Source organism: Balaenoptera physalus (genome assembly GCF_965194825.1).
Source record: "Balaenoptera physalus genome assembly, chromosome: 8".
NCBI classification, from domain to species: Eukaryota; Metazoa; Chordata; class Mammalia; order Artiodactyla; family Balaenopteridae; genus Balaenoptera; species Balaenoptera physalus.
The window spans coordinates 67,314,054-67,341,119 of NC_138887.1; the positions used below are offsets into that span (position 1 = coordinate 67,314,054).

At 38.8% G+C, this 27,066-nt stretch overlaps 1 protein-coding gene across 5 annotated transcripts in view; it reads left to right on the forward strand.

Moving 5' to 3' along the window:
* Window positions 1-27,066, forward strand: part of CDK6 (cyclin dependent kinase 6) — a 228,620-nt gene that overhangs the window by 84,242 nt on the left and 117,312 nt on the right. For all 5 annotated transcript variants that reach the window (XM_082472086.1, XM_082472088.1, XM_082472089.1 and 2 more), the window contains exon 4: window positions 26,159-26,326. In XM_082472086.1, the coding sequence (XP_082328212.1) occupies window positions 26,159-26,326 (168 nt within the window). The remainder of the gene's footprint in view (window positions 1-26,158; window positions 26,327-27,066) is intronic.

The window sequence follows — 27,066 nt, forward strand, 5'->3', positions numbered from 1 at the left end:
TAGTTTTAATAAGCCATTATAAAATCTGTCGTTAAATATCATTAAACCCTTTTTTTAAAAATTCATTTATGCCAGGTACATTTTTATATTGTGAAAGCTGGATTAAACCGAAACAGAGTTTACAGAAACCTATCAGAATACACTTGAAATTTACATTGCAAGTATAACAGGACAGATTTTCGAAGCCAACATTCTAGTTCCATCAGGTCCCCAAAGACTGGGATGTTGAAAAGGCTCACCTTCCACAATGTGACATAAATTCATTTCTTTGTTTTACTTTTCTTCAGAAATGGCTTATTGTACTAAGGTTTTGTCACCATGACTGTATATTCTTTGTAGATCATGTGCATCTATCCCATTCCCATTTTACCCTTTCTTGTAATTTCCCAAATATGTTATACAGCCAGTTCAACTTGAAATCTTGGGAAGTTGACAAGGTTTATCTAGTAGACTCTATTAGTTAGAAGTGTCAACAAAACCGGAAGAATCATTTTTAACCTACTTAGGAGGGCATTTTTAACAGCTTGAAGGTATCACTTATACACAAATCAATGAAATTGTAAAATTTTCAAAATTAAAAAATACCTTGGAATTGATACAGTCTAGCCTTTGGACGTTACATTTAAGGAAGCGAGTTCCAAACAAGTTGGGTAATTTGCCAGAAGTCATGCAGTTTGGACTAGTCCTAGAACTGTATCCCAGGCCCTGGTATTCTACTCAGTGAGCTTTCCAAAAGCCATATAAATGTGGTTTTGTTCTTATTTCTAATTATTTACTATAATAAAGACCTATACTTAAAACATTTTGTTGTTGGTTTGGATGAGTTACTATACTTACTTGCACATTCCTCTAAAAACAATGTTAGTTTGAACTTTGCCCTTGTTTTTACTTACCTAACCCCAGAATCCCGGAATGCTTTCTTTGCTAGAACTTTCATTCTTAACATTTTATTCTCTTTAAATACAGCCTCATTCCACGTGTATTTTGTTTCTCCATGGAGAGCTGTACTGATTTGTCTACTTATTTCATTTCAGTAATGTTCATGCGCTGTCAGAGTTCTTGTTCCTTATTCTATTTCCCTGGTAGCTTCCAGCACAGTTACTTGCATATTTGTCAAATAAGGATATATGTCAAATAAGCTATTCAATTCAATAAATGTTTATTGCACACCTTCTATACACAAAGCTCTGTGCCATTCCAGGACTAGAGATGGCTAAAAATAAGTAAAGCAGAATGCCTTCAAAAACTTACAGGACACACAGGGCACATGCTGCAAAGCAGTCAGACCTTCCCTGTGAAATATATAAAGGAGGTAAAGGAGGTGCAGTAGTGGCTCAAAGTATCAAAAATGCACACATGATTAAGGGAATGAGAACTTAGCATCCCCACCCTGAAGAATTTGAGATTTGGCTTTGGTCCTTGGCTTATACTTTATTTTGTAAGTTGATCTTATGATACAAAAATCACCTTGCAAACTTCATATTTACATTCATTAATTCCACAGGTATGGATGGGGACATGGGGGAGGGGAATACAAGTAATTATATACTTGCCTTTTGTTGAGCCTTAGGAAGCAGCGCTTCAACTGGATTTGGGGAAGCACTAAAATACTGAAAGGTCTTAAGGCTCAGGAGATACTGTCTGCTTATTTCATTTCATTTAATTGACGTGGAGAAAGAGAGTCCATGGCGACAAGACTTCTGGTTACTAACCATGTGACCTGAGCAAGACACTTAACTTCTCTGAGCCTTAGTTTCCTTATGTGTAAAACAAGGATTAAAATGTGCAAATCAAATGAGTTAAAAATGTATAAAGTATTTTATAAACAGTCCACCATCCTAAGGATATAAAGGATGATGATTGTTCACCTGTGTACTTCCTCGTTACCCTCATGTACTTTTCAAATGTAGAGACCCAAGCTAGTCACAGCACTACACCAGGGTCTGACTGGTGATGACAGTAGTTTATTAGATTATCTAAAGTGATACCAAGTGGATTATGCACGGAGGCCTTAATGATCCACAAAGGTCACTTGATCTATTTGGTGTCTCTCAAGCCCTTTCTTCCTTCTGCTTTGGGCTTTGCTGACTATAAAACGCCTTTTGTGTTCCCTTCCATCTCTTTCTTGCCTATGATACAACAGTTACCTCCTTACTGTAAAAAAAATCTTCAGATTCTCTGGAAAATCAAATCCTATAAACTTTTATCTCTGAAATTTCTAAGTATAGAACACACAATATGTCATCATAAGTTTAAGGAGTTGATTTTAAGAATTTTCCATTGTGTACTGACACACCTGAGAAATGAAAGCCCTGGAAATAATATAGTATATTTAACATCTGCGCATTTTCCCTCAATTTTTAGTCATGTTTTCCTGATGGCAGCTGACCAAATTGAAATGGTAATTTTTAAAATAGTCTAATATTTGATGTACTTCAAATGCATCAACCTTTATTGGCATGCTTTAAATGGGAACAAGAAGACCTGTCTAGCGAAGAAATATAGTTTTTTATCTTATTTATTCTGTAAGTCCTTGTGCAGCAGAATGTTGAAGCCACTATGCTAAATAATATGAATATATCATATAAACACAACTTATAGATAGTTTAAAATCTAGAAAGAGAAAATAAAATATAAATAGCCACCACATAAGGCAGTATATAACAATGCCGTGTGAGTGTTACAGAATGACAAATGCTGTAGGGATTGAGAGGGAAAAATAAGGACTGGCTTCTTGAAGAAAGTGGCAGTTGTGTAGTACCTTGAAGATATTCCTCTGAGACAACTAGTTGCACGAACCAGAAGAAGCCAAGAGATAACAAGAAGTTGGTTGAGCAGGAGAGAAATGGACTTGATCACATAGGCACTGGGAAATAATGGCAGGCTTTTGGGTGGTGGCTGACATTTTCATTGTAGGGTTTTAAGCTGATTAGTCTGCTGGCGATGTGCTCATTTAGGAGAGAGTACAATAGGTCAGTCAAAGGGACTGCTGCTCCAGTAGTGTGGAAATGAGATCATCGGGACTGTACTACAAGGGTAGCAATGGTGGTTAAATGGAAAGAAAGGAGAAATTGTGAAGAAAGACTTGACAGGACTTGGTTACTCATCCAGAGTAGTAAAGGAGAAGCAGAAATAAGTAAGTAGAGAGCAATTGTCAGTTTGGAGAAGAAGGTGGTTATTTACTTTAGTCTTGTTGAATTTGGTGTGAAATGGGAAATTATATCTGAGGGCATTACAAGAACTTGTGGCTGCAACAGCTGAGCCCCAGGTAACCTTTGAGGTTTCATGGAATTTAGGAGAGGTGCCAAAATACTGGAAATGGGAAATGGTCTGTTTTTCTAAAGATAGGAAAAACATGGATTATACAAAACACAATCCAGCAAGATTGATACTGGTCTTCGTTATTAAAAGGATGAGTTGTGAGCATATAGAAAAATAACTGGTTAATGAGTATGAAAAGCTGTTCAAACATCACTATAATCAGAAATGAAAAGCCAAACAATACTGAAATACTTCTCCCATCAAGCTGGGGCAAGCAAAACAAACCAAAAAAAGTTTGGTAATGTCAGGTATTATCAAGGCAATTGAGAAATGGATAATCTCAGATACATCTAGGGGGAATATCAGTTGGTATAGCATTTTGGAAGCAGTTTGACTGTATTTATTAAAACTGAAAATGTATGTATTCAGTGACCAAACATTTTCACTTCTCAGAGAAACCCTGGTACTAGTTAGTGCAAAGGAGGTATAAATAAGAAACTGTCCATTAACAGTGGAAAAAATAGAAATAACCTAAGTGTTCATCAGTAGGGAGATGACCAAACAGACCTCGATATTATGGAATAGTATGTGACAATTGAAAAGAATGACATAGGTCTATAAGGAATTGTCTTTAAAGCATAGTGTTGAATGAGGAAAAGGAAGAAGGAGACAATTTTAGAACTGTAAGTATACCCTGGCTCCATATGTCTAAAGTACATGTATATCTCATGTAATCCACAGGACCAAGTCTTAAAAAATATACAAACTGTTAATAATGGCTGTCTCTTTGGAAGAGATTACGGTTAGAATATGTGGTAAGTTTGTCAGATTTAGCAAATAAAAATATAAGATGTTCAGTTAAATTTCAATTTTAGATAAACAACAAAAATTTTTTAGTATATGTATGTTCCATACAGTATATTCAGCCTGCTTACAATAAAAAATTATTGTTTATCTGAAACTCAAATTTAACTGAACTTCCTACATTTTATCTGGCAACCCTAATAGATGGTCAAGTAAAACTTTAACTCTGTGTTTAAGCTTTATACTTTTTCCTAAAATAAACGTAGTCATATATTCTTTGTGTGATAAAAAGTAAGGTTTAAATGTGTATAAAGAAAAATGTAATAATCACTAGGCGTTGGCTTAGTTTCATTAAGAAATTGTCCTCGATCTGTTGTCATTTCCATATCAGAGAGCATTGCTAAACTGGTAGATAAAAGAATATTATAGATATACAAGATTTTTATTGAAAAGGGCTCTAATTTAGAATCTGCAACATTTGGCAGAGTGCCCACCATATTCTTTTGCTATGCAGTTAGTGAATGTTTATTGGATGGCTGAGTGGATAAATAAATTGTAGTATGAAGCATATTTTTGACATATTTGTGAAAAAACAACAGACTTACCAGCAACATGGGTTCCTGGAAACTGTGGAGCCACATTTTAAATTTCTCATGGAAAATTATTTTCAAACCAGAATATGCTACTCCAGCATTATCTAATTCAATCTATATAACAGTCCTGTGAGGATAAATATTGTTTTATTAAAGAGGAAACTGGGGTTCAAAGAGGTTAGATACCATATTTCATCAGTTCTAAGATGCCCTTTTGGAATGCGTTTTCAGTCACTGTCAGTGGGCTCCTGTCACGATTGAGTTGTTACTGACTGCACATGTGCTTGAGAACTTGCAGAATTAGGCAACAGCTAGGGTAAAAATCCTAGAGATAACAGCAGAGTTCGACTTCTCAACCATCAATATTCTTGAATGTAGAGAGGATAAAATTGTGTGGGAAACCCAGACATGGAGAACTCTGAGTGGAAATGTGATGTGGGGGAGCAGAACTATGAGTATAAAGAAATTCTTGGAATACCTGAATCAGATTATTCCACTTAAATTTTAGTTTTGACGTATGTTCAAGAATGATACATGATGAAAATCCAAATCTGAAGAAGGCTACAGAGCCCTTTTAATTTGTATAACTAAAACTTCTATACGATAAGAAAGAATATTGTGTCATCGTTTATTTGGCAGTCGTTTTTCTTTCTTAGTAGTACATTGAAATAATATTAAATCTTTAAAAAGATGATGTTTTATTTAGTTTTGATGAAATACACAAACATACCCAAGGTCACCCAGTGGGAAAGGTCCAGAGTCAGAACCTCACAAGCATGTACCCTGAGTCACTGCAGTGAACTGTAGGGTGAAAGGAAGAGGACTGGACAATTTTAATCTTACTCATAATTAACTTTCGACATTTTGTGTTTCAAGAAATTGAGAATTGTCAGGGAATTGGCAGTGATAAAAATATTGTGTCCTTAATATTGTTTGGAGAAACTTGGATTCTTCCAAATGCTGATACAATGCTTTTCAAAGCACTTACACACATGCATATTACCTGATTATTATAATAGGATATGAAAAACATGTGTCATCCCGCCATATACCAATGAAGAAACTGATACATTTGGAAATTAGGCAAATCGATTATACTACTCAGAAGTAAGAAGAAGTAGATCCTAAAGGAAAACAGAGATCTCTCTCTGGGTCCATGAGGCCTGTAATGATGAACCTGCCAGAGAGGTCCTGAAAAGCATGCCTGAACTGAGAAAAATTCCCAGATTTGGATGAATATTGGAAAGACAGGGATTTTTTTTCTAATTGAGGTATAAGAGACATAATAAAGTTAGTGCACTAATCTCAAGTGTGCATACAACTTGATGGGTTTTTTTTTTTTTTGCTAATATAACCACCATCCAGATCACGAAAGAGAATATTTCCAAAGTCTTCTTCCTGACCCTCCCCAGCCTATAACTCCTTCCCTAGAGATGATCACTACACTGGCTTATTTCATATAAAAGCGTGTGCTGTTTTGTGTGTAGCTTCTATTACTCAACACCCTATCTGTGAGACAAATTTTTGTTCTTCTGTGTACCAGTAGTCCTGCCAAATAGTTTCCCAAGTGGTTTAAACTACTTTGTTTTTCCATCAGTGCTGTGGGAGGGTCAGTTGCTCCATATCTTTGTCAACACTTGCTGTTGTCAACTTAAACCATTCTAGTAGTATCTTGTTATGCTTTTAATTTTCAATGCTGTGATGACTATTAAGGGTAAGTACCTTTTCATAAGCTCTGGACATTTGGGTTTCCTCTTTTGTGAAGTGCGTGTTCATATTTTTCACCATTTTTAAACATTGGGTTGTGTGTCTTTTTCTAATTGATTTGTAGGAGTTCTTTATATATTGTGGGTAATGCTAAAATCTTCTCCCAGTGGGTAGGAATTTGAATGGGATATTTCCTCTCTGTCTTTACTCAGAGCATCAGGCATGATTTAATCATCACTTGGACCTCTCTTATATCTGAGCACTTTAAAAATGCATAGAGGGCTTCCCTGGTGGCACAGTGGTTAGGAATCCACCTGCCGGTGCAGGGGACATGGGTTCAAGCCCTGGTCTGGGAAGATCCCACATGCCGTGGAGCAGCTGGACCCGTGCGCTACAATTACTGAGCCTGCCCTCTAGAGCCCATGAGCCACAACTACTGAGCCTGCGTGCTATAACTACTGAAGCCCACGTGCCTAGAGCCCGTGCTCCGCAACAAGAGAAGCCACCATGATGAGAAGCCCGCGCACCACAGCAAAGGGTAGCCCCCGCTCGCCGCAACTAGAGAAAGCCTGCACGCGGCGACAAAGACCCAATGCAGCCAAAAATAAATAAATAAAAAATAAATAAATTTATTTTTTAAAAAATGCATAGAGACAGAACATTTTCCTAATGCCTTTTTAGCCTGTATTGACAATTCCTGATATGAAATTCAAATACCCTATATTGGTACATTTTAAGTTTCCAGTAAAGTGTTTTTGCCTATGAACTAAATATACGTGACAGGTAGTGAAACGTCGTAGCTAGGCTTTTAAATGTTAAAAACATTCAATTTCCAGCCTGTATCTCGTCTACCAAGAAAATGCTGAAAATACAATGCCAGAAGAGAAGAGCTTTATGAACTTGAAGGATGAAAAACAATTCTTTTAGCTTATCCATTGTACTGCTTTATAAATACATTGTGTGTGTGTGTGTGTGTGTGTGTGTGTGTGTGTTGGGGGGCTGCAAATACCATATTCCTCTTAGAGGTACTATAAAAGTGTAAAATAAAAGCAAACTATGTTGACGTACAAGCTATTAAGGAACCACCAGTAAGCACTGGCAGACCTGGTACCTCTGGGCTAACAAGTGTCACGTCTGACAGAGTCTGAGATGACCCTGAAGTCTTGCTAAAATCTGGGTTACGGCCTTACGGGCCAGATAAAACATTTCAGAAACCATTTTGAAAGACCATGTATGCTGATTCCAACAAACAAAAGGGACAAAGCAGGGACTGGAAATAGTCAAGGCAAGATAAAGTCTTGTGATGCGTGTGCTACTCGGGGTTTTTTACGTTGGTTATTTTGCCTGCGAACTTTAAGCTTTTGACTCTCAGCCTAAAGAAAGTTTGGGGTTATTCCGATAGTGCATTATTCATTTAGCTTTCGTTCTAAAATATTTCAACAGTTAAACTAAATGAGTCTAAACAACAATCCAATAACTGTTTGTATCATTAGCTCTCCCCTAAAATGGATTATTTTACTATCTTTCTGAACCACCTCTTGCTCTTACTTAATTAGTAAAAGTATACAGTTTATTGAGCACTGATTCGTCTGTAGGATGTGTCAGGAAGTGGAGATTAAAAAAAAACCTGAATAAGTTGTGCTCACAATTTTTAAGCAGCAGTAGTCTGTTGAAGACATAAAGCAACACTATTAATTATCATTTAGAAAATGAGCCATCTCATTTCTTAGAAAATTCTGAAGCTTTCTGGTATCTGTTTCTGTGGAGTATTTTATAAATGATCCTTGTAGGCTTATTCTTATTTCACAAATTTATCAGAGACTTATTCAATTTTATATTTTCAAAAGATTGCTGGCTAGTAACTTAACAATTGTCATTCGTAAAAGGGACATTTAAATAAATAAATAAATATATATATAATTTTGGCAACTTTAAGAGAGCACAAAAAAGTAAAAATCACCTACAAGTCTACCATTTTAAGCACTTGACATAAAAAAGCAGAAGTCTCTTCCCTTTGTTCCTCCTTTTTACCCCCAGCTCCGGAGGTAACAACCTTTAACCGTAGCTGCATCCCCTTCCACACATTTTTATATGTGTTCACATAGGGTTGGCAGATTTACAGGACAAAATAAAGACATGCAGTTAAATTTGAATTTCAGTAAACAACAAATAATTTTTTCATATAAATAGGTCCCTTATAATGCAAGGGACACATTTAAACTAAAAAATTATCTGTTGCTTATCTAACATTCAAACTTAACTCAGTGTCCTGTATTTTATCTGGCCACCCTAATGCAGACATGTTCACACATACATAAATATGTACACTTTTCTTTTACCAAAATAGAATCAAGCTGTCTGTATTACTCTAACTAAGGCGTGTTCTTTTCGATATCAATTTATCTAGCTAGCCTGTTAGCGTTACCCAGGTTCTTTCTAACGGTTGCTTGATATTACGTTGTAGACTCATCATAATTTATTTAACTATTCCCTCATTGGTAGACATTTTAGGTGCTTGGGTTTTTTTGTTTGTTTTTTACTCTTTCAGACAAAACAGCATTGACGCTCTTTGTTTTGACTTATTCTGAACTGTGCTGCTGTTTCTGTAGGGTGAATTCCTAGAAGTGGAATTGCTAGGTCATAGCACATTTTTAAAACATTGTTTGTTCATTTCCTTTGTACTCATTCACTGAACAGCTGAAGAGGCCAAGTACACCTGGGGCACCCGGTCAGGTGGAGCCAGTACTGCGTGGGAGGCACCTTCTTGACCTTGCAGAATCGGCCTCTGTCCTCCTCCACTGACAGCTCCATGAGACCAGGCACTGTGGTTCTCTAGCCCACACCGCGCCTGGCTCAAGAGCTGGCCTGGGACACAGACTTACAATAATGAATATGAGTTTACTCAAGGGGTTGCTGTGAGAATTACATGAAATAATGTATGCAGAGTGCCTGGGTAAAAAAAAATAATGTCCATAAAATGCTTGGGATGCTCCTTTATTTTTCTCACCCCACCCCCGTTTCCAGTTCCTTCCTTAGTGTAGAGGGGCTCTAATCTAGTGAGGGAGACATCCTGGTTACAGTAAAGTAGGGTAAGTTCTGTAACAGAACTAGACTGAGTGCTCTGGGTTTATGGAAGGGGGGCGCTTGGCTTAGCCTGTGGGTGTGAGGGGGTTTGCTCAGAACTTGGACAAAATCTACTTAAAATAAGTTCTGAAAGACAAATTGGAAAGAGCCAGATGTACAATATACGTGTGTTGGGGAACAGGGCAATGGAGGGAATTCCTAGGCATAGGGGACAGCATTGCAAAGGGACAAAGATATAATGTAATAGAGCAGATCATCTTCAGAGCATAGAAACAGCTGGAAGTGAAACCAGAGGTAGTTCGGGATCAGACATGAAAGTGTTTTAGGCAGTAGCTAAATTCTACCTTTGTCTTACAGTGAATGGTAGGTGACTTCCGTATGATTCAGATTTACATTTTAGAAATATCATTTAGTCAACACTGTGGAGAAAAGATTTAAAATGCTTAAAGTGAAAAATAAGTGCTGTGTTAGGATACATTGCAGTCATACAGGCAAGAGATACAGGCAACTTGACAAGGACCATAGAGATCGGATCTGAAAGGTAATTTAGGAACTACAGTTAGTAGCACTAGGTAACTAATTAGCTCTATGGTTGGGAGAAGAGAAGGAATCTAAAATGTCTGTCAGATTTATGGATTGATCATTTGGGTGGATGGTGATGCCATTATATAAGATAAGAAATACAGGCTGGGGCTTCCCTAGTGGCGCAGTGGTTAAGAATCTGCCTGCTAATGCAGGGGACACGGGTTTGAGCCCTGGTCCGGGAAGATCCCATATGCCGCGGAGCAACTAAGCCCGTGCGCCACAGCTACTGAGCCTGCGCTCTAGAGCCCGCGAGCCACAACCACTGAAGCCCACGCACCTAAAGCCTGTGCTCCGCAGCAAGAGAAGCCACCACAATGAGAAGCCCGTGCACCACAGCGAAGAGTAGCCCCCACTCACCACAGCTAGAAAAAGCCTGTGTGCAGCAACGAAGACCCAATGCAACCAAAAATAAATAAAATAAAATAAATACATTTATTTTTTTTTAAGTTTTAAAATTAATTAATTAATTAATTAAAAAGGTGTTCCCTTAAAAAAAAAAAGAAATACAGGCTGAAGAACAGAGTTTGATAGCAGTGAAGAAACTGTATTGTTATTTTCGGACATACTGAGATCAGTTGCTGTGGAATATTCTAGAAAACATGAGCAGGAAGCATTGAAGTTTGCATGTCTGAATCTCAAGGGAGTAGTCCCAGCTGCCACTGTGACTTGGGATGCTCAGAATATGACTAAATGTTGGAGCCATGAATGAGTGAGGTGAGGAGGTGAAGGAAGAATTTAGAATTTAAGATTCTTTTGAGACACATAATTGGAAACACAAACAAAGGCTGAATGTTTGTGGTAACCATTGTGGACAACAAACGGGAGCTTGCCAGAGACACAGAGAAGGCAGTACGGAGAGCCTAGATGAAATTGGAGACTAGGGCAGGTAACCATTCCAGCCTTCGTGTGGTGGTTTTCCCTCGGCAGTCTTAATCGTAGGAGTTGGATGGGCAGGTATTTACCAAGGTGAGGCCTTGGAGCATCAGTTTAAGGAGAAGTGGAAGATGATTTTTATGGTGCCTGGAAAGAGAATGATCCAAAAAGCTGACTGGGGGTTTTAGGTGGGCCGGGAAAAGATTTAGGGGAGGGGCATCCTTAAACCAGAACAGTACTCGGTGTATAAAATCTACCTGATTTTAGTACATTTGTACATTTAGTACTAAATGTACATTTAGTACATTTAGTAGATTTAAATCTACTTAGTATTTGAGTGCTGTTGAGACTAAGAGTTTCCTAGCCTTGGTGCTGTCCATCTTTCCCTAGACAGTTCCTATTGAATGGCCTATTTTAATGTTAACTTGCTGAATTCTTTGTAAGATAGTCCTTAGGTTCTTAACCAAGTTCTCGTGGTTTTTTTTGTTGTTGTTTGTTTTTTGCCTTGGTGAATGCTCTTCAGTTCTATTTAGCCTAAAGATCCCCCCTTTTCTCTTGGCCTCCATGCTTTTCCTGACTAGATATGACCACCCAGAGTCTCTTCTTCCTGTAGATTGAAGAAGTTATTAGCCAGGAGCATATGGTCCTCCTTCCCCTGGAGATGCATTTGCTGCCTCTCTCCTAACAGGCTTCAGCTTAAAAATTCAGTCCTTGAAACAACACGAAATAAAAAATGTTGAAGCGCTGCCTCTTCTGAGCCCCCATAAACAGCTGTGCATGCAGCTCAACCCAAAACAGATAATATGCACAGATGTGTTTATGGGAAGGAGGCACGAATACGCTCAGTGTGTTGTTTTCGGCTTCTCACCACTGCAGGGATTGCTTTTCTTTTTCAAGGAAGAGGTACATTGTGGTAAGCAATGTTTTACGACCTATAATAAAAACTCTTGTAAAGACCATTTTTTTGACCAAATGAAGCTGTGTTCTTTTCAGAGAACACTTTCCTTTGCTCCTCTCCCCCTCTCTGTAATGGAATGCACACAGTTCAGCATTAATGCCTAACATAAGGAAATAATATCACAAATTCTAGTTCTTATTTAAGCTGGGAAAGCAACCAAAGTTAATTATGTAAAAAAATTCATTAGTAATGTTTTTCCCTACTCAGTAGTAGCTTCTGAATATATATATAGAGAGTAAAAGTTTATCTTGCATTTTTATAGTAAATTGTTATTATCCCGTGAAAACACCCATAGGATAGTTTGAGGGAACCTCAACAGTTGGAGGCTCCATAGAAAAATCAGTCCCAGGATAGGTAAAAAGCAACTTAAAACCACCTTAGAAAGTTGGGTCATATACAAAGAGAGACATACAATGCACTCAGTGAATAATAACAGATGATTTCTAAGGACCCTTCTAGACACCCTAAAATGCTAGCAAGCTTTAGACTTTCAGAATTAAGAACAGGCAACATAACACTTGATTTAAATAAAATAATAAATATTTTTAAGATTGTATACTATGCACACAGTGGTGTTTTTTGACCTTAGTAATGACTGTTTGGGAAGATGGGAGACTGTTCCTGTTCTAACTGAAGAAAACTAGATAGATCTGAACTTAGGGTGTTTGCTAGATGCCATTGCTAATGGAAGGTCCTCTTCTTGTTTCATGGCACCAGTTCTGAACCTGGTAGCAAGCTGGGAAATTCACACATTGTTTTTAGTCCTCACAGCCTCCCTCAGGAAAGTATTATCTGCATTTTACAGATGAGGAAACCAAGGCTGGATGCGAGGGGAGGGGAAGTAGAGGTTAAATAGCAGGCCCAAGTTCACCTAGCATCCAACCTGGAGATGTAGCAGAGCTGTCAGAAGATGGCTCACTAAAGTTGACCTGTGGAAACAAACACTAACATATTGCATTTGTCTCTTGGATTGCCTTTCCTCTCTTTCCCTTTCTAATGTTTCTAATGTTCTAGTTCAGCCTCTTACTATCCTATGTCCAGAGTAGAATAATAGCCTTCTTACAGCACCTCCCATCCACTCTGTGTACTAAAATATCAATAATAATATGCCATTTTTTTACACATTTTCACCAGTTTTCTGTTGACCTCAAGACATGACACTGTAAACTCCCTGCACCAGGCCAGCAACAAAGCTCTTAGCAGTGTGGTCCCATTTAGCAGTGCACCCCCTCTGGGGGCTGTTACTGGTCTCCAAATACCTAAGCACTTGCCCTCCTCTAAGCTTCTGCCAGCGTGATCTTCTAGGCAGATGCTTCCCCACATCAAACTGAATAGTCGCCCACTGCCAAGATGGGCTGGGATGCTGCTTCCTCCTCAGTGCTTACTCATTGCCTGTAGCCCCTGTGCCATTTGTGGTCCTTGCCATATGCTGACTGAAGTGTGTAGGTGTATATCTATGTCTTCTCTCCCTGTTAAAACAGGAGCTCCCTGGCTCTCTGTCTTAGGTGTGTGTGAGTAACATCACCTAGCACAATGCCTTACACATAATAGGGGTTTCATATTTCTTTTTAATAAATGGTAGCAATTCATTATGTGTGTGTACTTTATACTATATAAAGTACTTAAATATTTAATATCCTACTTAAATACTATATATATACATATATAGTATAATACTATATAGTATCTTATTAAGTCTCTCCTTTTTGAGATTATTTCCATTTTTATAAATGGGAAAACCCAGGCCCACAACAGTTGCAAGTGACCAGCCTTAGATTATATAACTAGTAAGCAAAAATTCAGATCCAGTGCTTTCAACTCTAAATCCAGTGCTCTTTCTTTTAAATCATACTGCCCTCAAAAATGGAAATTTACATCTCACGTGCAGGTGGCTCCCTTAAGTTATATACATTTCCAAGAGGAATTTCTTTTGTACTTCTTTTGCGCCTCCACTTAGCATTCAGTAAATTCTTAGCGAATAAGGGATAAACCACAGTGCAGGAGCGTAGCCTTTTCACTAATGACTCAGGAATCAGTTTACTTAGTGAGGATATTCTATATAACTCTTGTGCAGAGCCAAGAGCAAAAGTCATTATATTTCAGCTTAATGCCTATCTATAGACTATTGAGTGATTCATCAAATCAAGTAAAATCAACAGATTTCTCTGTGTAAGGTACCCTGTTGGATGCTGTGGAGAGTATAAAGGTGTACCACATCCCCATTCCTCAGAGAATTTACAGTCCAGCTCAATAGCACTTAAAATTTTGTATTATATTCTTGACAAATCAAGTATATTATATAAAACAATCCAATATCTCAGTTCCACAGAGGCAGGGCAGGATTTATCCTGATTTTTGTAAATGAAAAACTGAGGTCTAGAAAAGTTAGGACTTGGTTAGTCAGTTCGCTAGTGGTGAAGATGAAATAGAATTTAGTCAATAGCATGGGATTAAGACGCCACACATTGAGAACCACTGATGTGACAATATGAAATTATAGTATTATTAGGAAACTTAGCCAGTTGTCCAGTTCTGCATCCACGTGATGACTCAGGCAAAGCGATTTGATGCATAGAATGCTTCTCTTAGGGATGAGAGAGGGTATGTGACTTGCTTGTAGTCATACCCCTAGCTGTAGAACAATGTGTTCATTATAGGCCTAGGAGTATTATATTTATGATACAATGAACTGAAAGTCTTAACACACATAGGAAGATGTTTTAATAACTAATAGGTAGGAATACTGATTTATATGCTATGCCTCTTTGGTCCCTATGCCCTAATCCAAACCTGTTTTTCTTTCTGATTTCCCTGGAGTTTTGTTACCTGCTAAAGGATTCCTTCTTGGGAGGAATCAGTAAGTTCTTTTTAAGCTAACAGCTTTTATAGATTTCTTGGTCATTTCCAATTTAGTTTGCGCCTCGCTTCTCTCCGAAAAGTCAATGAACATTTATTGGTACCTGTTAATACAGTGGGCTGGGAGTCTAGTGTATGTGGAGGAAGAGTGATTAAAACAGACCCTAATTCTTGTCCGAAGATGAGGCTGTAAGGCAGTGAGTGAGTGAAGATGGAGGAGGTCCACAGGAATTCCAGGAGGCAAGGCCAGAGAGCTAGGTGGGCTTTGTCTGAGGGTATTCAAGCGTGAGAATGATCTGACAGGTTCAGGTTTGCAGATCACCTTTGCAGGTTTAAGATCAGCTTTGCCAGAGAGTAAATGATGGATTTGAGGAAGGAGATTGGTGGGGAAACAGAACAGTACATGTAAGGAAGGATGAGAGTGAGATCCACTCTAGTGGGGGCCTCAGAGGTGTAGGAATTATATTTTTAAAAATGACAAAACTTTACTGAGGGACCTAGAAGAAGACTTGAATAAAAAAAGAACCATACCATGTTGTGTAAAGAAAGACTCACTATTGTAGAGGTATCAGTTTTCCCCCAATTAATCTATAGTTTCTTAAAAAATACTAAAAGAATTTGAGGGAAGATATGGGAAGTCAATAAAATGATCTTAAAATCAGTCCAGAATAGTAACATGTAAGAATATCCAGGAACATTTTACAGAGAACGGGAAGAGGAAACCAGCCCTACCTGATATGAAAATATATTCTAAATATTTTATTATTAAAAGAGAAGGTACTCTAAACTGAACCAAGTGAGTCAAAATCCAGAAACAAGCTCAAGTAATATAGAACATGATAAAAATGACATTTAAAAAGTGGATAATTTAATAAATGCTTAAAACCTTTGCCTAAGATAGTATATTAAAAAAACAGAATAGCACACAACCATTAAAAATTGAGCAATAGGGACTTACCTGGTGGTCCAGTAGTTAAGACTTCGCCTTCCGATGCAGGGGGTGTGAGTTTGATCCCTGGTCGGGGAGCTAAGATCCCACATGCCTCTTGGCCAAAAACCAAAACATAAAACAGAAGCAATATTGTAGCAAATTCAGTAAAGACTTCAAAAATGGCCCACATCAAAATATTGAGCAATAGACCTGTATTTATTGACATGCAAATGTGTTCAATATACATTATGATGTGAAAAGACAATTACAAAATTGTATACACTAGCATTTCATTTATAAAACAGAAAATAACTATATGTATGAGTATACATGTATAGAAAAATTATGAAAGGATACACGAATATGTTAACTGTGGTTACCTCTGGATGGAGGAATCGTGGGTGTTATTTCTTTCCTTTTTTTCCTTGTGTTTTGATTTTTTAAAATTTAGCAGTGAAGATGCATTACATTTCTAATCAGAAACTTAGAAGATCTTTCCATTTTGGAGAACAATGAAGAGGAGGGAGGGATCCAGTGTGAAAGGCCATGGCAGGGTTCAGTTAGGAGTGGAACATCCTATTGGCTGTTGCAAGCCAGGTGGGTTACTGGTGATCTTCCAAGAGCTGCCGCATCTCCATTCACTGCAGCAACGTGGTGTGGATGGGGAATGAGAAAATGTGCACCGCTGAGTCAAGACCACTGGCTAAGGAAGGAAGGGGGTTGCTTGGGTTGTTTACTAGTCAAGGGACAATAGAAAGGGAAGTCCCAGATACAGAAAAGGGGAATGGTTAGTCGAGCGAGGGGAAGGACTTAAGGAAGCTGGAATGAAGGAGATCTAGAGCATAGGAAGAAGATGAATACTGCATAGAAGGAAAGAAAGCTTTTCCACCAGGAGGTGAGGGAGAGGGGTAGACGCCAGTGCTTATAAACGTATAAGTGGAGCACAGGGAGCTGATAGCCTTCCCTTGATCGTCCGTATTTCTCTCGGAAGTGGAGTGCACACTAGTGTGCTAAGAGAAGGAAGAGAGATGATAAGGTAGGGGACAGCAGTGAAAATTTAGCCTACAGGGACAGCGAGGGCTAACTAGGGACCTGTACTATTACCTGGTGGCACTAACGTAGTCAAGGTTGGGGACTGACTTCATATTGATAATAGACATGTATGTGATCATTTTTCCCCCTTAACAGCTCTCTGCAACACAGGTATAACAGCTGAAAAAGAGAGCAATTGGGCTAATTGAGGACTAAGCTTTGTATAGAGGATAAGATAGAGTGACCATGGAACCAGAGACGTGAGGGAATTGGCAGATTTAACGAATGATGCATGAAGAAGTTGCTCTCCAAGTTTAATTAATTATGCTGTCTGTCTAATAAGTTTATGTAAATTTAAGTGGTATTTTGATATCCAAATACATGTAATTAAAGTAACTTTTAAATTTTTTAATTAAAAAAAGATGAGAGTTAAGTAGTAACACATTCCTGGTTTTAGCTGTGGGAGTAGATGGCACAAAATGGAATGGAGTTGAAGAAATCAAAGTTCTCTGAAGCTAAGGTGTTCTTGGGATGCTGAGCCAGGCAGGAACGTGGTGAGTGTGGGCTAGAGAGGATGAGCCACAGTCCCTGAGGAATATGAAGGATTGACAGCAAATGATAGCAATGAGAAAGGGGATTTTGTGAGCATTAATTGAAGGAGGTATAAGTCTCAAAGACAAAAGGATAACCACTTGGATGGGATAATTGGCAACAAAAGAATGTTGGTACAGACCCCATGGGGGGCGTTTTGGTTGGGGGGGGCGCTATAAATGAAAGGTTGTGACCTTACTTAACAGGTTTTACTTAATATAATTTTAGTTAAGTTACATTCGTTAGAATAATTTTCAACTGCAGATTATACAACACGATGAAAAAATGGCTTGAAGTTAGAGCATTATTGTTGCCCTAACTACAAGGCTAGAGGTGGGCAGCCCCAAAGTTGATTCAGCTATTCAGTGATGTCATCAAAGACCCAGACTCTTTCCCTCATTACACTCGGGCATTTCCGTGTGTGCAGGTGATGTCTCCCTTTATGTTTCAGGGTGATTGCTACAGTAGCAAGTTCATGCCCTCAAGCAGTAGCATTTGGTGTGAGATGCACAGGTGGGGAGAGAGAGCTGGGAGGTGAGGAGGAAGTACAGCAGAGAGTTTTCTACCGTGATCTTCTTATTAGGAGAAAAATGCTTTCCAAACCTTGCCCATATGTCTCATTAGCCAGGACTGGGTCCCATGTCCATCTCTGGATCAATTCCTAGCAAACGGGAATGTGGTTGCCTTGGACCAGTCCTTCATGGCTGGCAACCAACAATGTCTGCTACAGTAGGCAAATTATAATATGCTCCACTCTGTGGAAAACCAACTTCTCTAATACATTACCTCGTTTGGAGAGGAGGGAAGTACAGAGTGAGAGGAAAATTCTCAAAAGAGGGAATTGAGAAGGAGAATGGGGAAAGACATGAAGGTATTTTGTCCAGATGCAGCCATTAAAAAACATACTGTTAAAAAGAATTTTATTATAAAGAGTATGTGTTAAAATGGGGAAATATCCACAGTATATGGTTAAATAATTTTAAAAGGATCACAAAACAATGTGTCTAGAACAAAAACCATTTGAGGCATTCGCCAACAACCTAGTCACTTATACTTTGTATTTTCTTGTTTATGCAATGTTGATTTTTACATCTTGCTCTGAAGAAGTTATAATTAACATCGTTATTTGTAGTTTCAGTTCCCAATGACTTTTCCACTGTGGGTTAATGATAGCCGTCATGATGAGGTAATGATTCCTTCTTTCTTTTTTAGCCATTGCATTTTCCCTCAAACACCAACAATATTTCCAGGCTTGGTGAAAATCAGTGGTGATTTTCTTATTTCTAGTTAGTTGAGACTGATCCTTTACTTACTCGGCGTTATCATCACTTCCAGGAATGAACGATACATGGCTCCTTTTCATTCTCTCTTCAGAATACGTATTTCGTTAATAAAACTTATATAGGGGCTTCCCTGGTGGCGCAGTGGTTGAGAATCTGCCTGCTACTGCAGGGGACACGGGTTCGAGCCCTGGTCTGGGAAGATCCCACATGCCACGGAGCAACTAGGCCCGTGAGCCACAACTACTGAGCCTGCGCGTCTGGAGCCTGTGCCCCGCAACGGGAGGGGCCGCGATAGTGAAAGGCCCGCGCACCGCGATGAAGAGTGGCCCCCGCTCGCCGCAACTAGAGAAAGCCCTCGCACAGAAACGAAGACCCAACACAGTCAAAAAAAAAAAAAACTTATATAGGAAACCACTTTTATTATGCTTTCATCCAGTTGCATAGAAGCAGTAGAAGTAGAAAGCCAGCACTTGCAGTGAGGGAAGGGCCTTGCCTTTGTTTCTGCTGAAGAGCCCCAAGGCCGTGTGTTGCCTTCCTCAGCTAGACCTCCCCTCCCCTCCCTTTGGAACAAAGCTGCCATGTGGCTTGTGACTCATCTCCAGGTCCTCCCATTTATTACTTACTTTCAATTTACCAATTACTACTTTCCAGGTAATCCGAAGCTTTAAGGAACCTGCTTTAACCCTCGTCTTGCTTTGTCAGAATTTGTTTTGCCCTGTGTGATTCGGGAGGAAGCATTCTCTGGGTACTCCTGAGGACCAGAGTGAGAAGTAGGGGGATCCTGTTTATAATGCAGTCTTTGCGACCCGTTGTTAACATTGTGAATTGATCGGTGAAAGTGTGAAGAAGCCCACTGTCAAGTTTTGAAGTAGAGTACGGTGTGGACGGTACAATAAGCTTGATGTGGTAACTTCAGGCAGATTCTCCTTGAGCGCAAAAGTGGAAGGAGTGAGTGAAATCTCCAGGGCATGAATGAACCCACCTGATGGACTACCCAGGACTAGGCTTTGTTATTCACTACTTCATTGCTTATGTAGTAATATTGTAGCACATTTTACAGGAGAACTGTGATTTTTAAAAGATCCTGGGACTAGATTCAGCAATTCTACTTCTAGGCATATACATCCGAAAGAAATGAAAGCAGGGTCACAAAGAGATACTTGTATTTATACACCTATGTGCATAGCGGATTCTTCACAATAGCCAAAACAGCCCAAGGGTCCATCAGCAGATGAATGGACAAGCAAAATGTAGTATATCCACACAATGGAATATTAGTCAGCTTTAAAAAGGAAGGAAATTCTGACACATGCTACAGCATGGATGAACTTTGAGGACATTATGGTAAATTAAATAAGCCAGTCACAAAAAAGCAAATACATTATGATTCCACTCATATGAGGTATCTGGAGTGGCCAAATTCACAGAAACAGAAAATAGAAGGGTGGTTACCGGGTCTGGGAGGAAGGGAGAAGTGAAGAGCTATTTAGCAGGTGTAGAATAGAGTTTCAGTTTTGCAAGATAGAAAAAGTTCTGAAGATTGGTTGTATAAGAGTGTGAATGTACTTACTACTGAACTATACACTTAAAAATGGTTAAGATGGGAAATTTTATGTGTATCTTACCACAGTTAAAATTTTCAAAGATATATTAGTAATCAGCAAAAAAGGAAAAACAAAGAGATCCCAGGACTGGCCCTCATTATTGTCAGTAGTCCTCTGCTTTATGACTTTATCATCACATGATCTGTTACTTCTATTCCTGTAATTATAATCCCTACCTTAAGTCAACATGTTACCAGTTTAGTGTAAAAAAAAACCTTTGTTGTGTTGATCTGTGAGATTCCTTTAACATCCTTCATAAGAAGCAAACTGGGTAGGAGATCTTCGTAAGAAACAACAAATCATTATGAAGACACTTCTGTCAAAACTTGGATAAAAAATTTGAAAAGACTGTGAGTTACACATTGTAAGGAGAAAAAAATGATTATCCTTGTACAAGTTGTATATGTCTTATTTTTAATTTTTAAGTAGATAAGCTACTGATGTATACTTTTGTTGCTAAAACCTTGAGGATGTGAATACATCACTTAGATTTAGGTAGATGCATCCAAAAATACAGAATTGTCTATTGAGAGCTGTCAGCTTTGTAATTTACTGTATGGAATAAGTTGGTGTTTTCAATATCTATTTATCTTATTTATTTATTTTTGGCTGCATTGGGTCTTCACTCCTGTGCACAGGCTCTCTCCACCTACCGCAAGCCGGGACTCCTCGCTGCGGTGTGCAGGCTTCTCACTGCGGCGGCCTCTCCGGCTGCGGAACACGGGCTCTAGGCGCGTTGGCCTCAGCAGCTGTAGCACGCAGGCTCAGTAGTCGTGGCGCACGGGCCTAGCTGCTCCGCGGCATGTGGTATCTTCCCGGACCAGGGCTCAAACCTGTGTGCCTGCATTGGCAGTTGGATTCTTAAGCACTGCGCCACCAGGGAAGCCCTTCAGTAGCTTCTGAAACGAATCATACCTTTTGTGTAGTTGGAAAAAAAGACCCAGTGATAAAACTTTTTCCCATTAGAAAAGCTTGAGGTAGATTTTCAGTTTGCGTGTTTGTTTTGTTTTCAAAGAAGTAAGAGGATTACTACTCTAGAACACCTAAGAGAAACTAATTGTTGTTACAAGGCTTTGAAGACTTCTGGTGTTCAGACTGAAGTCCAGAGTCTTTTTAGGGGAGTTGCCAAGGATAAAACCCCATCTAAAGTCACTAACAAAAGATCAAGATAAAAAAAAAACAATTAATTACATGGGACTGAGTGAACTGATGAGGATGAGTATAATTTTTGTGACTTTCTGTCTGAATTAAAAAAAAAAAAAATCCCACAAGGACTCAGAGGCAAAGAATATACAAATCAATTTTCACTGCAAAGTAAAGGAGCTGTTACAGAGGAGGATTACTGGACTGAATGTCAATATTATGACATAGTATGAGTGTGTTTCATGTTTGGTAATTGCAATCATTCTTGCTTTTGTTGTAGTCATCCATGTACAATGCTTGGTGTCAGTCTATTTATCTCTTGTAAAAATAAAATACAGTGTGTGTGTGTGAAAAAAAATAAAATAAAAAAAAAATAAAGTCACTGGGAGCTAGACTTCATTCCATGATGGTGTCCTGTTGAAACATGCTCCCATGTCACATGTTTCAGAAAGATACAGATTGAGGGTCTCCAGTGACTGTTTATCATGAGTGTGACTAGACATTTTATACCAGAATTGTACATTGTAACATTAAAAGGTTTTAAACCTATGTTTAACTTAATTGGCAGTATCCGTAGTTTCATTGCATCGCATTGCTAGGATTACTGTGAAATATTTGAGTCTTGTGTAAAACGGATTAATTTAGATTAAAATCTTGAGGAGCTAATTTAAAAGTATGTCTCACGATACTATAAATTGAGATAGAACAGATGATAAGCTTAAGTAGAGAATCCTTTGAAATGTCTTTGATCGAAGAACTGCTTGTGATTCTGAAGGAAAGGTGTTTTTTTTCTTGCCTTGTTTAGTGTTACAGTTGATTCATTCATATAATGCTCAGGAAATGGGACCAGAGTTCTCATTCTATTTGTTAGGACCAGAGTTCCTAACATAGGTGAACATATTTCCCTTTTCAGATTAGGTATTCTGATGAAAGATTAGGTGTTCCGATGAAAGATTGGGGTGGGTCCCCAAATCATACTTATTACAAGCCCATAATGCTCATCAACCTACCTTGCAATGGAATTACTGAAGCAAATGAGATTTTTGGCAATTTTTTTAAAAATCGTTAACTTGGGCTTCCCTGGTGGCGCAGTGGTTGAGAGTCTGCCTGCCAATGCAGGGGACACGGGTTCAAGCCCTGGTCTGGGAAGATCCCACATGCCGCGGAGCAACTAAGCCCGTGAGCCACAACTACTGAGCCTGCACGTCTGGAGCCTGTGCTCCGCGGCAGGAGAGGCCACGACAGTGAGAGGCCCGCGCACCGCGATGAAGAGTGGCCCCCGCTCGCCGCAACTGGAGAAGGCCCTCGCGCAGAAACGAAGACCCAACACAGCCAAAAATAAATAAATAAATTTAAAAAAAAAAAAAAAAAAAAAAAAAAAAAAAAATCGTTAACTCAAGTCTCACTAGTTCAAAACTCTAATTGTAGCTGGATATTATAGGTTTCAAAGAAAACCCAGTTTGCTAACCAAAAAAATTTTTAAGTAGCCTAATAAAATCTAAAGAGTGGTAATTCTTATGTAGAACCAACTTTTTTTTTTTTTTTTTTTTTTTAATTTTGGCTGTGTTGGATCTTCGTTTCTGTGCGAGGGCTTTCTCTAGTTGCAGCGAGTGGGGGCCACTCTTCATCGCGGTGCGCAGGCCTCTCACTATCGCGGCCTCTCTTGTTGTGGAGCACAGGCTCCAGACGCGCAGGCTCAGTAGTTGTGGCTCACAGGCCTAGTTGCTCCGCGGCATGTGGGATCTTCCCAGACCAGGGCTCGAACCCATGTCACCTGCATTGGCAGGCAGATTCTCAACCACTGCGCCACCAGGGAAGCCCCTAGAACCAACTTTTTATACATCCATAGGTATCATTTACATAGAATCAATGTTAGTGCCAATATATGTGTTCTCACTGCCTAAACTGTGCTTTTATATGATGTTAAGAAGTCATTTTCATCTACACTGGCCTTTAAACAGAGGAGAACTAAACTCTTAGTATATGTACCAAAATAACACAACTAAAACCAAATAATAATGATTATGACATAGGAAGGAAAACTATGCAGCCATTAAAAATCATATTGTATAAAAAAGTTATATTTTAGAAGAATTTTGTTGAAGTGGCAAAATATTCATAATGAATTGTTAAATGTTTTTAAAACAACTGTAAAATGTGTACAGAATAATAACAATTTTTATTTATAAATATATGTTATATTTATATATTAATATTATATTGTATGTGATATATATTGTTTATAATATTTATATATTATATAGAGATATAATATATTTATACCTCCAAATATAGCAGTATCTGTTTAAAAGACGTGAAAGATAAAAGTTAACAGTAAAGTTTTCTCTCTTCTCTGAGTGGTGGGATTTTGCATGATTTTTGTTCTTCCTCTGGATTTTTAATAAATTTTTTAAAAAGCTTCTATATGCATTAAGCATGTACCAATTTTATAATTAAGAAAAATGTAATATGTGCTGTATAAATACACAAATAAAAGCAATACATATGTATTTAAACTCAGTAGTTCAGGCTTTTCATAAATTAAGATGGGCCTTATTAGTATAATTAGTTGGTTCAAATTTTTACATATTTATTCTACTAATTGGCTGCTTAAACTGTTTGAACAATGAAACATGAACCAAGCACATTTATTCTTTGTACTGTTTTAAATGGTTAGTGCTTAGTGTATAAGAAGCTAAAGATGACAAGCCAGCATGACATTAGTTTAGGTTAGTCATGCTGTTTAAAATCCACTGCTTACAAGTCATGTGCATGTGTTTCCAATAAAGACTTATTTGCTGCAGCAGCAGATTACTTTCGTTAACATTTTGTGCTTCATTTTCACACTCTTGTTTATTCATTCCAAGTTGTTTTACTCTCAGTGGTTCTTAAGTCTTGAAGGACTGTCTGTCCCTCAACAGTGCAGTCTTCTCCAGAGTTTTCATCTTTGGAAACTTAGAAGGTAACCCCAGCCAGTTCATCAGATCCATTTAGGTGGAGCTCAAAAAGAATTCCAGTACACCTGTGTCATTGCACACTTGCTTAGTGCTTTGTTCACTGACCTTGCGGCACTGGCCACATTTTCTTCTAGTTGTTTGTTACTCTGTCTCCCTCAGGAAACGGGACACTTCAACGATTATCATTTGTTGAATGCTAACCGTGTGCCAGAAACTACTTCTTTACGTGCATTACTTCATTTAAATCTCGTATTATGAAAAGTAAGCACAGTTTTCTCCTTTTTTTTTTTTTTTTAAACAAACAGGGTAAGGCTTTTTTTTTGCTTTTTTTAAAAAATTTTTATTTATTTATTTATTTATGGCTGTGTTGGGTCTCGTTTCTGTGCGAGGGCTTTCTCCAGTTGCAGCAAGCGGGGGCCACTCTTCATAGCGGTGCGCGGGCCTCTCACTATCGCGGCCTCTCTTGTTGTGGAGCACAGGCTCCAGACGCGCAGGCTCAGCAATTGTGGCTCACGGGCCTAGTTGCTCCGCGGCATGTGGGATCCTCCCAGACCAGGGCTCGAATCCGTGTCCCCTGCATTGGCAGGCAGACTCTCAACCACTGCGCCACCAGGGAAGCCCCTGTTTTCTCCTTTTTATAGGTGGAAAACTAAGGCTTTGGTTTTGAATAAGCCGGGATATAAAGACAGAACTCCCTGAAGGAAATACCAATACTGTAAACCAATAACCAAATACAGTCCAGCTGATGAACAAGTGTCCTCACAGCCCCTGCCAGCTCTGAAGCCCCTGATGCTGCCTAATCATTTCTCTAATCTTTATATGAACAAAATCATTCCATCCTCCCTTTACACACCATTCTCACAATATTTGGGGGGGGGGGTAGGTCAGTCTTATTAACTCCAGATTTCAGAGGGCCATATCATGGTCACTATCTTAAATTCCTACTTTCAGACAGTTTCCGAGTTTTAAATTTTGTATCTGATTTTATCAGCTGTAAAATTAGAAGAAGATGTGACATTGGTTTATTTTCTGAATGCCCCCCTCCTCCATGCTATCTGATACTGTCAGCAGTAAGTGCTGCCATTTATTGAATGCCGACTACTGTCAGTGCTTTACAAACAGTGATCCTATGGAGTAGGTTTCCCTATTTTTACAGACCTGAAAACTGAGACTTGGCGAGGTTAAATGGCTTACCCGGTTTTCCATGCTCATTCAATCATTGATCTAATGAAGGGAGTGCATTGGGGATTTGAATCCAGTTTTCCTGGACTCTGGTTCGAATCAAGACTCTGTGTTTTGCTAGTAGTGTTACTTTGGGCTAATTACATACAGTTACTGTGTATCAGTTTCTTGACCTGTAAAATGGGTCAATAATATTGTTTACCTCAGTGTTGTGGTGTGGACTAAGTGTGTTACTAAAGAGAAGGTGTTTAGAGCAATGCTTGACACATAGTGACTGCTAAGTAATAGGTGCTATAATAATAAGAACTACCATTGATGTTATCATTGTTTACTGGATTTTAATTGTTGGAATCATGTATTAAATCATATAAAAGTATATGAAGTAAAAAGTGTCCCTCTGTCACCAACTACTTCCTCTCCCCAACATTAACCACGGACACCAGTTTGGGGTATATCCTTCCAGAATATTTCCTATGCCATCTGAAACTATTTTTAAATCATCCTTTGATTAATGAAATACAGGTCAAGAGTGAAATTTTTTGTAGTGATCTTGAAAATGGGAGAGTGAAGCAGTAGGGGGAAACAAATTCATTCATTCAGCAAATATTTATGAAATGCTTTCTGTATGCCAAGCACTTCTCTAAGTGCTGAGGATTCAGCATGTTAAATTTCTGTTTTGACCATTGATTGATTTTCTTTTTTGGTTTTATTTAGGATATGATGTTTCAGCTTCTCCGAGGTCTGGACTTTCTTCATTCTCACCGAGTGGTACATCGTGATCTAAAACCACAGAACATTCTGGTGACCAGCAGTGGACAAATAAAACTGGCTGACTTCGGCCTTGCCCGCATCTACAGTTTTCAGATGGCTCTTACCTCAGTGGTGAGTGAGAAAGTGCTGTTCTTTCATTAAACTTAGTTTTCTACTTTTGAATGACATACTGCCCCCATTCCAGGCCCCTGATGTTATTACTGCCCATGGTCAGTTGGTGGACAGAATGTCTTTGCACTTTTTATATAGCAGGCAGTAGGAGGAAAGTGTTATGCTTACAACTACAGACATATCCGGGCTGCGCTTGTTGTGGACAGAACCCACTGCAGAAATAGACGGTTGCTTCTTAGCCACTAGAAAGGAATCAGTTACAAGTTTCCAAATGGTTTTGCCATATGGCTTTTTGCCATAACCACTGTTTTCAGAGCTGCTTATACAGTGTCTAGGGAAACATAGCTCAAGGTCAGGGAGGAGAGAGCAGCAGGAATGTTGACCTGTCTGCAGCATCCTAGTTTGAGAAACAGCCAGATACCTGCACAGGTGTGTGAAAGCACTCCTGTGAAGCTGTGGTGCGTGGACTGTGAAGAAATGAAATTTACAGTGAACTTGGATGATCCGTGAACAAGTAGCACCACCCTGCCAGGTGAAGGCTTCATCCAAGCCAAAATACAAAGAGTAAGCCCAAAGGCTCTATTTTGGCAAAGAATGACAGTTATTCTGTTTTTTGTCTCATTCAGACACAAAACCATACTTGCTACTGGCTCTGGTTACCTTCTATTTCTCCTTATAGTTCATTGTTTCTGAGATGAATTTTCATGAAATTGTGCACCCAAAATATACAAAGAGGAGCC